The 14,608-nt window shown below is 41.6% G+C and overlaps 1 protein-coding gene across 1 annotated transcript; it reads right to left on the bottom strand.

Annotated features, from left to right (window-relative positions):
* Positions 1-6,285: 6,285 nt before the first annotated feature.
* Positions 6,286-14,608, bottom strand: si:dkey-185m8.2 (trichohyalin). Its single transcript, XM_044022474.1, has 3 exons — positions 14,338-14,608; positions 12,817-13,599; positions 6,286-11,899 (listed from the first exon to the last, which is right to left on the bottom strand). The coding sequence occupies exons 1-3, from the start codon at positions 14,381-14,383 to the stop codon at positions 6,624-6,626; spliced, it is 6,105 nt and encodes a 2,034-aa protein (XP_043878409.1). The 5' UTR covers positions 14,384-14,608; the 3' UTR covers positions 6,286-6,623.

The following is a 14,608-nucleotide window of genomic DNA, read 5'->3' as shown; positions in this document are numbered from 1 at the left end:
GACAGCGTATAGAACGCAGGAGAAAAATATATGGACCTAACTCCCAGCACACACAGAGAAAATGTAGCCTGAGGATGTGCGTTCATGCATGAGTGCATCTGTAAAGGAGCAAAAGAGCACATACTGTACAGACGGCGTGTTCACCACTAGAGGGCACCCGCCCTCGGTGAACTTTTGACCCCTGCTGCTGGGGCGTTCGGACAGCATCACATCTGCTGTTTTCACGGTCCGAGCGCGGCGGCACAAACGGACTCCACGAGTGAGCGTCCGGACTTCCTACGAACTATTCAAGTGGGGGAAAGGGAACGAGGAGTGTGACATAATACACACTGACACAGTATGAAACAGAGGGAGGAGACGAGGATGGGGACATGGTGAAGGGAGAGAGGAGCTGACAGGAGCTCTATGTGAATGTGTTCACTCAGTGCACTTTGTGAATATCTCTTCCTCTGCTGCAAAAAATATTCCTCCCTTGTATTCTCACAAGTCATATGTTTCGTATAGATATACTATACAAAGAAGTATAATTAGTGGATCATTCTGTAGCTTTTCTATGCTTCTACAACCTCTCTTTTTCATCTGGTTTGCAAGTATTTGGGTCATTTGATTTACTTTCCAACACAAAACTGTTATCAGTTATATTCTATCCATAGCAAAAAGGAACACAGTCCTACGTTTACTTTTCCCCTTCCCTTCATCGTTCTCTTCATCTTTTTGCTCTTTTCCCTGCCGTTTTTCAGCCTCCTGGTTTATGAGCTGATCAGATGTTCATCATCCCCTCCTCCTGCAACCTGAACTCCATCTTTTTTGCATATTGTAAAAAGAATAACAACAAAGAGCAGCATATGGTTGTCAAAAGCCCTCAGATTTGGGTGAAAGTTAGTCATATCTCTGTGTTATCCTCTTATTGTGTTTTGGGTCAATTGGACTTTGGAAAAATGGCAAAAAAACAGCCATGAAAAAACGGCTATGTGGGAAGCATCATAACTCATTCAGCCATAAGAGCAAAGCTAAAATCTGTAAAAGAAATCTTGGCTTTAAGTGGCTCTAAAACGTTGTATTTACAGAATAAATACAAATGTTCATATTGTGAATATCTTAAATATGTGGATATGAATTATTATCTTAGAATAAGGCAGAGTTAACCACTCACTTATGTGACCTCTTCATATGTGATCACATCAAATTTAAGTTAAAGATTTGACCGGGAAAAAAAGGAAGTTTCTAAAAATCCTAACTTCACTCCACTCATTTAGATTCTTTACGGTGTGCCATGCTGGATGACTTTGATTTGCAACACACTCTGACAGCTGCTCCCACCGGACTCCTTTCAGCCAATCATCTCGGCCTCTGACGGCCTCTCAACCAATGGGGCAAAGCATAGCCCTTGGGATGGGGGAGGCGTCTCATTAGCTAGATTCCAGGACCTGGCTCTGGCCCACTGGACGCAGTCAACTGGAAAGGATGCAGTCCAGAGGGGGATTCATCATGTGCTGCCTTGTCTTCTCTCCCTCTCTCTCTGTCCAGGAATGGACAGAGCTGAGGTAGTGAGGAAGTAAAAGACATGGGAGCACAACATTTCAAGTAGAGATGCACCAATATCACTTTCTCCTATATCAGAGGTGTCAAACTCATTTTTGTTCAGGGGCCACATACAGCACAATTTGATCTCAAGGGGGCCGGACTAGTAAAAATAGCAAAATAATGGAATAATAACCTATGAACAACAAGAACTCCTTTGTTTTTTCTCCTTTGTATTACATTTAATGAAGGATAATTTTACAAAACATGAAATTTCTTGAGAAATATAAGTGGAATTTCAACAATATCATGCCTAAATTTACTATTTACACAGCACACTGGATCTCTAAAGGCACAAACATTTAGTCACGGTTATCTGGAGCATTTGACATTACGTTTAGATTAGTGTGAAATTTTAACAAATTCATCCTGTGAGCCAGATTGGACCCTCTGGCGGGCCGGTTCTGGCCCCCGGGCCGTATGTTTGACACCCCTGTCCTATATGCTAACTTGTATTTGAGTACTAATAATACAATTCCCTAGTCTGTATAAATAGGAGGAAGGGCATCTGGTGTATAAAAATCTCTACCAAATCAAATATGTGGATCATCCACTCTGGTGACCACTAGAGAGGGAGAAGCAGTTGTCAAATCTTTTGTTGTGTTGACTTTTCGTAGCAGAGCACAGTTTGTAGTCTGCTCCACAGTACTTTTGCCATAATTGCCTAATATAACATCGAATAATCTTAAAAACTTTTTCCAGACTGCTGATATTGCGACACCTCCGCTTATTGCCACACAGGCGCAGCTGACACTTGTTATTCGTATCATTATCGGTGCGGCCCTACTTGAAAGGGGATGTATGCAAACTTTGTTCTGCAATCCTGATTCAAAACAGAGTAGAGAGGTTTCTGAAAACCACAGAAATAGGGACCTGAGAAAGAGAGAGTTAACTAACATTGGCTGAGGCTCAGTCGCTGAAAATGTTCAACGCCGTCATCCGTCTTCAAACTCGGACACTTCTCCACTGCAGACCTTTGTATTGAGACTGCTAAGGTTTGGTAACGTACAGCGTTTGCGACACACGGCTGCAGCTTGCTTCGTTTGACTAACTCTGCTGCCCCCTCACATGTTGGAGTACTACACACCATTATCAGTGAAGTCACTATTTCAATGGAACTGGTTAATCGCTGACGACATATCATGAATATTTCATGACTTCACATAACACGTCTTACATCAAGCAGCTTTCATTTTTAGTAAATCTAGTCTGTAGAACTTCTGTTGTACTGTACTGTTTTGGACTCATAGGATTCTTTTTTTTAATATATATATATACATATATACATATATATGTATATATATATATGTATATATGTATATATATACATATATATACACATATGTGTATATGTATGTATGTATGTATATATATATATGTATATGTATATATACACATATATATATGTATATGTATATGTATATATATATATACACACATATATATATATATATCTATAGCCCTATAATAGACATTTGTCCTCATACTCAATTAGTATCTTTTTACATGCACAGCTGTCACCATCAGAGGTCTTTTCTTAGACCACAGGTGGTTCACGTGACTGTGGGGCGAGGGGCAGATCTTGAACTTCTCATGGTCCATCAGGTTCAATATGAGTCCTTGCCTTGGACGGACCAGCAGTGACCTTTGCAGCCACTGACATGCAAAAAAAAAAGCCCACCCCACCTACCTGTACTTGTCAGCAGACGCCTCTTCTGCCCGCATGAGCACAATTCTCCGAAATGTTTTGGTCAGTCAGAGTAACGTACGAGAGTTTTTGAATTGGACAAAAAGAAATTTGTAAGTTGAAAAACTCACTTTTTGTCTTCAATTAGTGTTGATGGCACAGCTTAGGAGCAGTAGCAAGGAAGTGAAATGTTCATACTTCATATGGGGAAAAAAACACATTTAACACAGTGTTAGATCAAAATCAGTCCACATTTATTTTCCTCATAATAGTATTCTCTCGAGTTTTCACAGACTATATAGTTCATATTACCATATCCAAAGAAAAGCTCTCTCTCAGTTTTTTATGTGTTTTTCAAGGTTATTATGATGCAACACAAGAAGAGTAGAAGAAAAGTACCCGCGTTCTCCTGACTGGCGTTTGCTACCAACAGTTGTCTGTTGCCTCTTTAATTAATTATTAGTTGTAAGCTATTATAATGTGAGTAAATATGGGAGTAGTATAAGGCTCAGTCACTTCACAACTTTTATTGTCAATTACCCCCAAAATAACAATTAGAATATATTGAAATCCAATTTTCATAGTTCAATTAAAGCAAGATACACAGTGATTAACGCAACTTATGTGCAAGAAAAGCAGGTTTTGTGTCATGGCTAATTATCCTCAAATAAAGCGAGCGGTATCGTATTTGTCACTGCTGACCAAATCATTTTCACAATATTTCGGTAATTAAACTCCTCCTTTTACAGTCGGCGCCCAAATGCACAATCATAACATGATTTATCATTAACTAGCACTAGAATGTCGTGCTAATTACAATGTGTCAGAAATAAACCGGGAGTATTAGAGCCACTTGAATATTAATGGAGGTGTTAAAGCAGAATCACATTTATTCTCTTCCTGGGTCAAGTACTGAAAAGAAAAATACATTGTTGGAAAGGCCATTATTCAAATGAGAGTGCAAAAAAAAAACAAAAAAAACAGCCCAGCCATTAACTTCTGTTTTAACACAGCCCGGTAATTTGGTTTCCAACATTTGTAGACATGATTGACTTTGCCGTTCCTGTCTATTGTGGTGCATGTAAATGAGGCGCCATCCATATTCCCCCAAAAGCCTGATTCGGGAACTTAAAAGGCTCCAAATGAAGATAAATTAGGGTTACTGTGTTGCTTTAATCGGAACTAACGCCGGCAAAAACCAAAAAGAGTGCCCGACAGTTGATTCACCATTCACCGTTTGTGCCATTTAGCCCAACAATGCTTGACGGGGAGCAAGGATTCACCTTTGAACTCGCGGATAGCGGCGATCTCTTCTGTTTTATCAAGGTCCTTGAATGGAAATAAGAAAGGGTGTGATGGCTTTCGCGATCACATTTCACATAAAAGGGAAAAAAAAAAACACTTTCACATCCTTCACCTTGTTTTTTTACGGGTTAAATACTCTTCCAGCCTTGGTGTTTAAAACGTTTAGATCATTAGTTTGTAAAAAAAAGGTCTGTTTATTTGTTGCTTTTTTAAAAAAAAAGTCTGAAAACAACTCAAGGCTTAAAACTTTTTTGTTATCTCTTTATGTACGGTATACCTATATCTATTTACATATCCACGTACAGTTTGTCCCTGCACCTACACGTGTATAATCCTTTAGGGGTCGCCACCTGCCTCCATCTTGGCCTATCCCTTCTGTCCTCGTCTGTGACGTATTATTTATGTATATCCCTATATCTTATCTACTGTACGCGTTCATCTTTTTAATCTTTAAGGCTTAACCATTAATAGCTTTTGGAATAATTGTTTTGTGGTATAGTAAATCAGATATTTGATGTTGAAATATCAGTTTATGTATAAAACATAAATAAATGGCCTGTTCTTATGACACATTATGGCAGAGTTTGTTTTTGGATACCTGGTATGTTTAAAACATTATGCTAAAGTGTGTGGAAAATTATGTCTGCATCAACTGCAATTTGACAACATTTTTTTTTCGCACCCTTAATTTCATTTCGAAAACAGTCCCCACCCTGCCAGGGTGATCAAAGACCCAGGGATCCATCTTTACACAGCACCCTCTCATCTTGCCTCTGAAGGCAGCCGACATTGAATGGACAGATTAAAAAACATTGCTGCCATGTTAGATACAGACCAGCACTCACACTCCATAATTATTAGCCTGATGATTACACACAAGTGTTCTTTGGATGCAGCATCTGGCTCCGCGGATGATGGAAGTTGTTGTATGTATCCACCCGCATTTTCCTGCCTGTCAAAAATTGCATTCTGAGAAAGCTGTACTCCTCTCATCAAGAGTCATAATTTACTTGTCAAAGCAGGAGTCCTCTCAGCGTGCGGGAGGCTCCCCGGGGTTATAATTGCGAGATGGTTTGGTTCTCCTGAAATGCCTGCAGTCAAAAGATGGAGCACAGGCCTGCTATAGTCTGGCTTTGTGTACTCCTTCCTTTTAAAAGTAGCCATTTGCACAGAAAAGTGTAAAACACAGTTATAAATGTGACTTTCACCATCAACTCCTTCTCATCAGTGACTTTCAACACTGATTACTCTGGCGGCTCCACACTGACACAAGGCCCCCATCTTGTGGAGGACGCATGAACGTCACTCTCACGTCAGCAGAGGCTGGTTTGGAAAATCATTTTAAAGTTTTAAAAAGTCTAATCATTGATGGGTATTTATATGAATCTTAATGGGGGACCAAATCTATCAAAATCAATGAATAAATAGTCACACTATTATATTTATGAAGCTTAATATTGGCACAAATGATTATATATTCCCATTTGTGTCTGTATTTATTCTTATGGTCACTTTCATTTAAATTTATAGGCATGTATTTTTATGTCATTGATATTTTTATTACAACATTTAATCTAAATAAGACTTTTTTTAATATATATATATATGTATATTGAATTAAAAGGGGACATTTTAAACTGGACAGTTAATAAATATAGGAGTTCATGCAAAAGTAGAAAAATACAAAGTGCTTTGTAGATTATTTTTAATGTTATTTTTGACATATTTAATGCACTGACTTGAATTTGGCAGCTTTGGTCAAAATTAATAATTCACATACATGCTCCTGTACTTAATTAGTATAGGTACAGTTATGAAATACTACTTTATACCTTTGTACAGCTACATTTAATAGGAATTTTGGTTGTACTTATAATTGATTATTTGATGACAAATCTGATTATTTTTCATAATTTCTAATTTGTGGTATTGCTTCTTTTACATAAACAAAAAAAGGCTACTAGTACTTTTGTTTCTTGCATGTTTATTTGTTGCTATAACGACGTAATAATAATAACAGACACAATAAATACATCATCTTTTTCCAGTTCTACATCAAACACTGCTCTCTGCTGTTCAAAGCCAGTATGTCCTCCAGCTTTTCAAACAATCCTTCACTCGCAGAGTTCATTTGCTTGCTGGTGAGCACGTGATACCTGCCTCCACACTTCTCTACGAGCCCCGTCAGTTCCCCATTCCTCAGGATGTGCTGCTCTGCGCTCACCCCTAAAGTTTCCCCCCAGGTGAACAACACCAGGGTGCGCTGCCAAATCTCCTCCCCAAGTAAACTTGCGTGCTCCTCCACGGCTCTCCTGTACTTCTGCGTGCAGTTTAAGAAGGCGGGCATGAGCACGAGGACGATGTGAGGACCTGGGTGACACCACGTGATGCTGTCGCGAAGGCTCTTCCTCTGCAATGAGTGGTTTGGCTCTGGTCCGTCTCGCCACCTCAAACCTAGCGGCTCGACAACTGCTAGGTGTCTCCCTGCTACCTGACCTCTCCAAGATCTAAAGGTGGATCCATCAGGTTTGGAGCCTTCGCCACCCAGGATGGTGACGCCAGCTGGAGAGTGAGATGACCAGGACTCCCCTAATACCATCACCCTCAAATACAACGGAGGAGAGTCTTTGTTGTTTGACCCTCTGTGACCCTGAGCAAACTGCCTCAAATCCTGCCTGATGCTCTCCACGTCCTGTTTGCTTCTCTTCTTCATCATCTCTACTCTTCCTCCCCTCCCTTCCTTTTTCTCAAGCATCTCTATCTCTGCGTGATCCTCCCTAGCCTTTGTGCGTTCTCCTTTATCTTTCTGTCGTCCTCTTCCCTTTTCCCTTATCTCACTGACCTGTTGGTACATTATATGGACGTCTTCCTCTGAGCTCTCCGCTGCAGTTCCCACACTGGCATAATTCACCCTATGGATGCTCCCGTTGTTGCAATCAACATGTGGACCACTCCCTGAACCTCTTTGCTCTCTTTCGTGCAACTGTGCCTCTCGAGCGTCGAGGCTTTGCTCCCATGTGTTCAGTTGTTTGAGTGCGATCTTCAAATTCATCTCTTTCTTGCAAAGCTCCTCTTTCAGCAAGGCCAAGTCTCTGCCCATCTCGTCCAACTGCTGCGTTGTAGAGGTTACGTGATCATTTCGCATCTGCAGCTCCGACTTCCAACTGAGCAACTCCTGCTCTTCGTTTTTTAGGTAGTGCTCTCGGTCTTTCAGCTCTTTCCCGTGGTCTTTCAAACCCTTCACCTTCCTCTGGAGATCTTGCCCGTGACAGCTGAGCTCTGCGTGTTTGCCTTCCAGAGCTCTGAGCAAGCCTTCAATCTCCCTCTCCTTTTTCTCAACATTCTGAGCTCTCATTTTCACTCCCTGCTCATGTTGATCTCTCTCCTCTTGCTCTTTTTGTTGTAATTCTAGATTCTCTTTCAGTTTTCTGAGTTCTTGTTCTCTACCTTCAAGTGTAACCTCCTTTTCAGCGAGCTCTACCTCTTTTGCAACCAATCTAAATTCTCTCTTGCTCACTTCGTCCTGATCTCCACTCATGTTCTGTTCTTTTTCTTTTTCCCTTTTCAAGAATTTCTCCTCAATCTGTCTCTCAGTCTGAAAATGTTCTCTCAGCTGCACTTTCTCGCTGTCGTGTCTCTCTTGCGTCATTTCTCGCTCTAATTGCAGTTTGCTATTTGCCTCCACCCGTGCCCTGACCTCCACATCTCTCTCGCTGAGAACACATTGGACGCCTGACTCTTTGCTCTTCACCTGCTCTTCACGTCCTCTGAGATGTTCCCTAACTTCTTCACACTCCTTCATCAGCTCCTCATACTTTAATTTGTACCTATCCATGTCTTTGCTCATCTTCTCATTTTGCTCCTGCAGCTCCTCAACTCTCTTTTGAGTTTCCTCATATTTCTCGGTAACAACCAGAATGCGTTGACGACTTTCTTCCTCCCGATGAGCTATCGCGTTGTCTTTCTCCTTTGCCATTGACTCTAAGATCGTGTTTCTTCTTTCAATCTCCTTTTCGTATCCCTGAATCATGCTTGTCATCTCCTTTTCCATCTTGATGGTGAGATCCTTCAGCTCTGACTTTGTTTGTTCGATGGTGATCTTCAGCTGGATAATCTCGCTCTGGTTTCCCTTGTCTCTTTGTCTCAGTTTCCCAAGCTCCTCTTCTTTCTCCTGCAGCTTTTCCATCACTTCAGCATCTCTTTTCCTCTCCTGCTCCTCATGTCGCTGTTGTATCGCAATGATATCGCAGGTCTGGTTTTTGTTTCTTTCCGTCAGGTCCTCAATTTCCTTCATGTAGTTGGCACTATCCTTCTTTGCTTTATCCACCTCAGTATCCCTCTGTGCAAGAAGACACTGAGTCTGTTTTATTTCTTCAGTTTTCTGATCGATGATCTCCATGAGCTTGTTAACTTCCTTTTGACTCTTCTCATTCTCCTTCTTCTGCTCAGTAGCCTGCTGTTTAATACTTTCAATCTCACTTTCCTTTTCTTGGATCTTCCGCTCCATTACATTTAAAAGCTCTACTTTCATATCCTCCACCGTATTCTCTGTATACTGCAGGTTTTTCTCTGCCTCTTTCTTTTGGTTCAGAGCAATTTCTCCTTTCTCTTCATCTTTTCTTTGCAGTATTTCTTCAATATCCATGATATGCTGGGTCAACTTTTCTATCACTTTATCGTTTTCTTTCAGTTTTTGCCCCATTTGTCTCTTTTGGTTCAACTGATCCTTTTCTCTTTCCTCTTCTCGTTGTTGCAGGGATTTTTGAAGTTGTTTTAAGTGTTCTGTTATCTTTTTTATTTCCCTGTCTTTGTCTCCTAGGCTTTGCTCCATAGCTCTCTTGTAATTGAGATGGTCTACTCCTTCTTCCTCCCTCTGTTGCAGTTGGTCTTTCACTTTTTTCATGTGTAGTTTCAAATTCTCCATTTCCTTTTCCTTTTCCTCCAGTCTTTGTGTCATTTCTTTAATGTAATTCAAATGATCTGTTTCTTTCACCTCCTCTTGTTGTAGCTGTAATTTAAGTTCGTTGAATTTCTTTTTCATCCCCTCGATCTCCTTTTCCTTTTCTTGCATCTCTTTTTCATATCTTTCCTTCTCCTTCTCACTTTCTTCAACTTCATTGAAGTGCTGACATTTTAACTCCTCTATATGCCTGTCTCTCTCTTCCATTTTTTCCAAAATACATTTATATTTTTGCTGAAATATGTCTTTCTCTTTCTCGTGTTCAAGCATTTTTTCTTCTATTTGAGCCAAATACTTCAGATTTAACTCTGTTATCTCTCTTTCTTTTCCCTGCAATTGTTTCTCAGACCTCTCTGTCTCTCTTTTTCTTTCCTCCGCCATTTCTCCTATTTTTTCCATGTAATGTTGTCGCACCCTTTCTACATTTTCCTTGTTTTCGTTCACACTTTGATCTATCACTTTCTGATGTTCAGCTATCGTTGACTCCACCAGTTTTTCCATCTCATTCATTTTTCTTGCCACATCTTCCTGATGCTGCAGTTTCAAGTTCTCTATTTCTTTTTCTTTCTCTTGCAGCTTTTGCACCATGTCTTTGTTGTGATTTAGATTAATCATTTCCTTCTCTTTTTCATGTTGTAGCATGTTTTGTTTTAGTTGGGCACAATACTGTTGTTCTAGCTCTGTAGCTGTTTCTTTCTTTTTTACCTCCATGTGGATCTCATTTTGTTTTACAAATTGCTCTTTCAGATTTCTTATTTCATTTTCATGTTGTTGTCTGATTCGTTTCATGTCCTGTGTCTTCTCTTTCAAATTTCTGTCGCTTGTCTCTTGGTGTTGAACTTTGACTTTCTCCATCAGTTTTTCCATTTCACTGATTCTTCTGGTCATCTCCTCCTGATGCTGCAGTTTTAGATCTTGTATTGCCGTATGGAGAGTTATCTGATTTTCCTCCAACACTTTCTGTCTCAGCTCCTCCTGCTCTTCGTCTTTTTCAAACATTATTAGCTCCATGTCCTCTTTAAGTTTTTCCTCCAGCCTCATTATCTCTCTGTTGCTCTCTTGCTCTTTTCTTTCAAGAACAGCATCATAGCTTCTTTTTGTCTTTTCCATTTCTGCTTTTAACGAGTCTACCTTTTCCATTAACTCTGCTTTTTCTTTCTTGTGTTTCTCCACTTCTTCCCTCCACTCTTGAGTCTGTACTCTAATGGCGTCCTCCCTCTGCTTTCGCCTCTGTTCATTTTCCACACTTGCACGATCAAGGTCCAGCAGCTTCGCTTGCTGCTCATCAATTCTCTCCTTCAACTCCTCAATCTCTCTCTCTTTGACCTCCAAGCAAAGCATTGCCTTCTCTCTTTCTTGACTGCTTTGATTTAATGCTAAGCGCTTTCTCTCATTTTCTATGCTCAGATCTTGAATTTCCCTCTCTTTATCCTCCGTCAGCCATCGCATTCTCTCCTCTAGCTCGCCAATGTTGTGATTTTTTCCGTCAATCCTCCTGTCCTCATCCTCCTCTTCTTCTCTTTGAATTTCAGCCTTCCCAGGTGATTTCACCTTCTTCCTAATGTCAAAGAACCACCTGAGTTTCTTCATCTCCCTCTCCCTCATATTCTTCAGCTCTACCTGCTGGCGAAGCATCTTATCTCCAATCTCCTTCAGACGCTGGTTGAACTTTTCATTCTTTTGTCGGCTCAGGTCCCTGACCTCCTGAACCAAGCATGAGAAAGCTTCACACCTGTTCATGACTGCCATCTTTTCCACTTTCTCCAGGAGCTTTGTCACCATAGTGGAGCCTCCACTTTCACTTCCTCCACCAGTTACACTGCTGATGACATGATATCTGCCGCTGCACTTCTCCAGCAGCCACTGCAGGTCTCTGCCTCCACCCTGGATGTGCTGCTCGATATCCACCCCCTCTCGTAGCTGGTCACTGTGAGTGAAGAGCAGAATTGTGTGTCTCCATACGCCCTCCCCCAAAAGCGCCACATGCTCCCTGACATGTCCCACCCTGACCAGAGTGTCCACTCTCAGAGTCAGCAGGAGTGCGTGGGGTCCTGGTGGACACAAGGCCACGCTACCAACAATTTCTCTCTTCACCCTCTCTGGTGTAGCACCTGCCCCACCTGCCTCCCAGCCTGGTGTGTCCACCACCGTCACCAGCCGCATGGCCACCTCCGCCTGTTGACGAACACACTCCTCTGTTACTGCACCTGCTTGGAAGAAGCCTGTTTTGGCAAGGATTGTGTTCCCAGCAGCACTTTTCCCAGTCTCCCTTTCACCTAAGAGAACCAGCCTGAGCTCAGGTAGACGTCGGGGAGCCTTGGAGAAGGATTGGTGAGCATCGAGCTCTGATCCCTGAGGACCATCACCTGTAGGGGACAAAGGTGGTTATTCTATCAAATGCAAAATAATCCTCCTGTTATTGCTATTTCGGTCCTCTCTCTTTTCTCTTTCACACACATACACGGTTATTTTTGAATATTAATATTCATAAAAAGGCATTTTTCCGGAGTTATGATCAAATTTGGCTTTGGTTGCGAGTCAGTGACAGGGAAGACAATCAAATAAAAATTCTAGGGTAAAATATAAGAAGCACTCTCACACAAAATAATCATACAACATATACGCATTAAATCACAAGTACAATTCTGATTATTACTAAAAATAATTAAAAAGTACTAGCATCACGGAATGTAACACTTAAATTTGGGTGATTTTAAGTGTGTCCAGTTCCCCTACACTAGGTGGCGATATGGATTAAAATAATATATTTATTTTTTTAAGTCATGTGGCGAGAGAGAAGGGAACACGATTTGCATGTTGTTTTGGTGTGAAGGGAACCAGTAGAGAAAATGTCTTGTAGAAGGTCCAACTGCTATGTAAATAAATACAATTTTACAGTTCGTAAGATCTGGCATTCTATTTGCCATGCTATCAGCCACTGCTTTGAAAGTATAATACAAACATCTGATCTGTCACATCCAGACTTAAGAGCATAGTAAGTATGTTGTGAACACATTGTGCCTGTCTGGCAGCATGATAAATGCTGTAATATTACTATTTTAATGATTTTCTTTTGGCCTTCCATGACATATTTTCAAGGGGCATATTGCCACCTTTGCAGTGGAGCCCCCACAAGTGCTTGTATACAGCAACAAGGCCAGAACTTGTAACGTTTACTGTTACAAAAAAAAAAGGTCTGAGAGGCCATTGGCCCCTGGAAATCTTTATCACATTTCAACTGTAAACGTGGTGTTTTACAAATCAAACGGAGTGAAAGACTCACTGGTGAGAGCAGCTTTAATGGTCCCTCTCTGCATCTGTGCCTCCATCTGCCTCTGTTTCTTCCTCCTCTCCCTGGCTCTCCTCTTCCTATCTGCCTCCAAACCCAACAGGAGTGTGTTGTCCATCTCCAAATGACTGGTTCCATCTTTCTTCCCTTCCACCATCAGCTCCAGCTTCCTCATCAGCTCTTTCACCTGCGTCCCATCTCCTTTGCTCAGATTGTTCACGACGTGGTATCTGTTCCCACACTTCTGGAGGAGTCTCTGAAGCGCAGGGCCGCTGGTCAGAATCCGTTGCTCCATGGACCACAGGCCCAGTTCGTCTCCCCTGGTGAACAGCAGCATGGTATGTTCCCACACTCTTCTTCCCAGTGGCTCCAGGTGCTCCTCCATCTCCTTGATGTAAGCATCGGTCAGTGAAGCACAGGAACGAACCACGAGAAGCACAGCATGGGGTCCAGGCGGACAAAGCGATACGCTCCGTAAAGTTTCTCTCTTTACCCAGTTGGGGGTGCTATTGAGTGGGTAGTACCACTCCCACCCAGGGGTGTCCACCAGTGTGACCTTTCTCCCTGCCACATCGGCTCGCCTTTTCACGCACTCCTCCGTGGGCTTCCCGCTCTCAAACCCTCCCACTCCTCCCAGGATAGTGTTGCCCGCTGCACTTTTGCCGGCTCCTTTCCTGCCCAGGAGGACCAGTCGAAGTTCTGAGGCCATAGCAGCCTGGAGACTCTCATCTGTGAAGAAAGGGAGAAGTACTTCCTCTGTGCTCCGTACTGGATAAGCTGAATGACACAGAACACAGAAAATCAATCATCAATTGATCTAAATGTATACTTTATACATCCACAATAGATTGTTATAACTGTTCCAGTTTTAATATGAAATATTAAAGGAATACTAGTATATATAATTCCCTACCTCAGTTTCCCCTTAGTCGAGAAATATCTTCATTCTTTTTTTGTTACATGCCCACCAGTGACACTTGGTCCGTAGGGGGACAAACAGTGGCCGCCATCTTTGCTAACAGTTACGCTAACAAGACCAAGTGTGGCTGGCGGCCACGTAACAAAGAAAAGAGTGAAGATATTTCTCAACTCAGGGGAAACTGATGTTGGGAAGCACAATTTTTTTCAAAAATGCTACCCTTATTCTAGTAGCTAAGCTAAATGCAAATCGGTGAAGTATTCCTTTAACCCTTAAGCCCAAAAGACTCGCCGGTGGCCAGAGAGAACTACCATCGTATTCATCTGCATAATAACTGACACAATAATTCTATCACTTGTTATACATTCTCTGAACTCCCTAGATATCATTAGACACCAAGAACATGCATATGGTCCTTAATATTGTGGAGCAATTCTTTATTTACTTTAGGTCTTATTGGCATTTTTCTCTGAAAATATGGTCAGGGTTGAACATGCCATTGCTATTGCATATCAGAAACTGCTAATGTTTTATCCATTGTACTTTAGCCTCAGATTATTATATATTATGTCAAAAAAAGAATGACTTCGACTTACCACCACTGACGATGCTCAGACAGCAGTTCTCATCTGGCGTGTCCATCACTTCACCGTCCGCGGCCTTCCTTTAGCCCTTCCTCTTCCTCTTTTTGGTTCCTGTGTGTCTTTTTATAGCGACAGTTTCTTCGGCATAATTGCGATAGTGAACAGAAGCATGCTGATAGTAAATTCATACAAACTGAGGAAGTTGTGCTGAACAAAGTAAAGACAGAGAGTGGAACACTTGCATAACCACGTGACCCAGCTGTGGTTTTCAACCTTGCACTCA

This window comes from Solea senegalensis, linkage group LG3, assembly GCF_019176455.1.
Source record: "Solea senegalensis isolate Sse05_10M linkage group LG3, IFAPA_SoseM_1, whole genome shotgun sequence".
NCBI lineage: Eukaryota > Metazoa > Chordata > Actinopteri > Pleuronectiformes > Soleidae > Solea > Solea senegalensis.
This window is presented reverse-complemented; position numbering and strand designations above follow the sequence as displayed.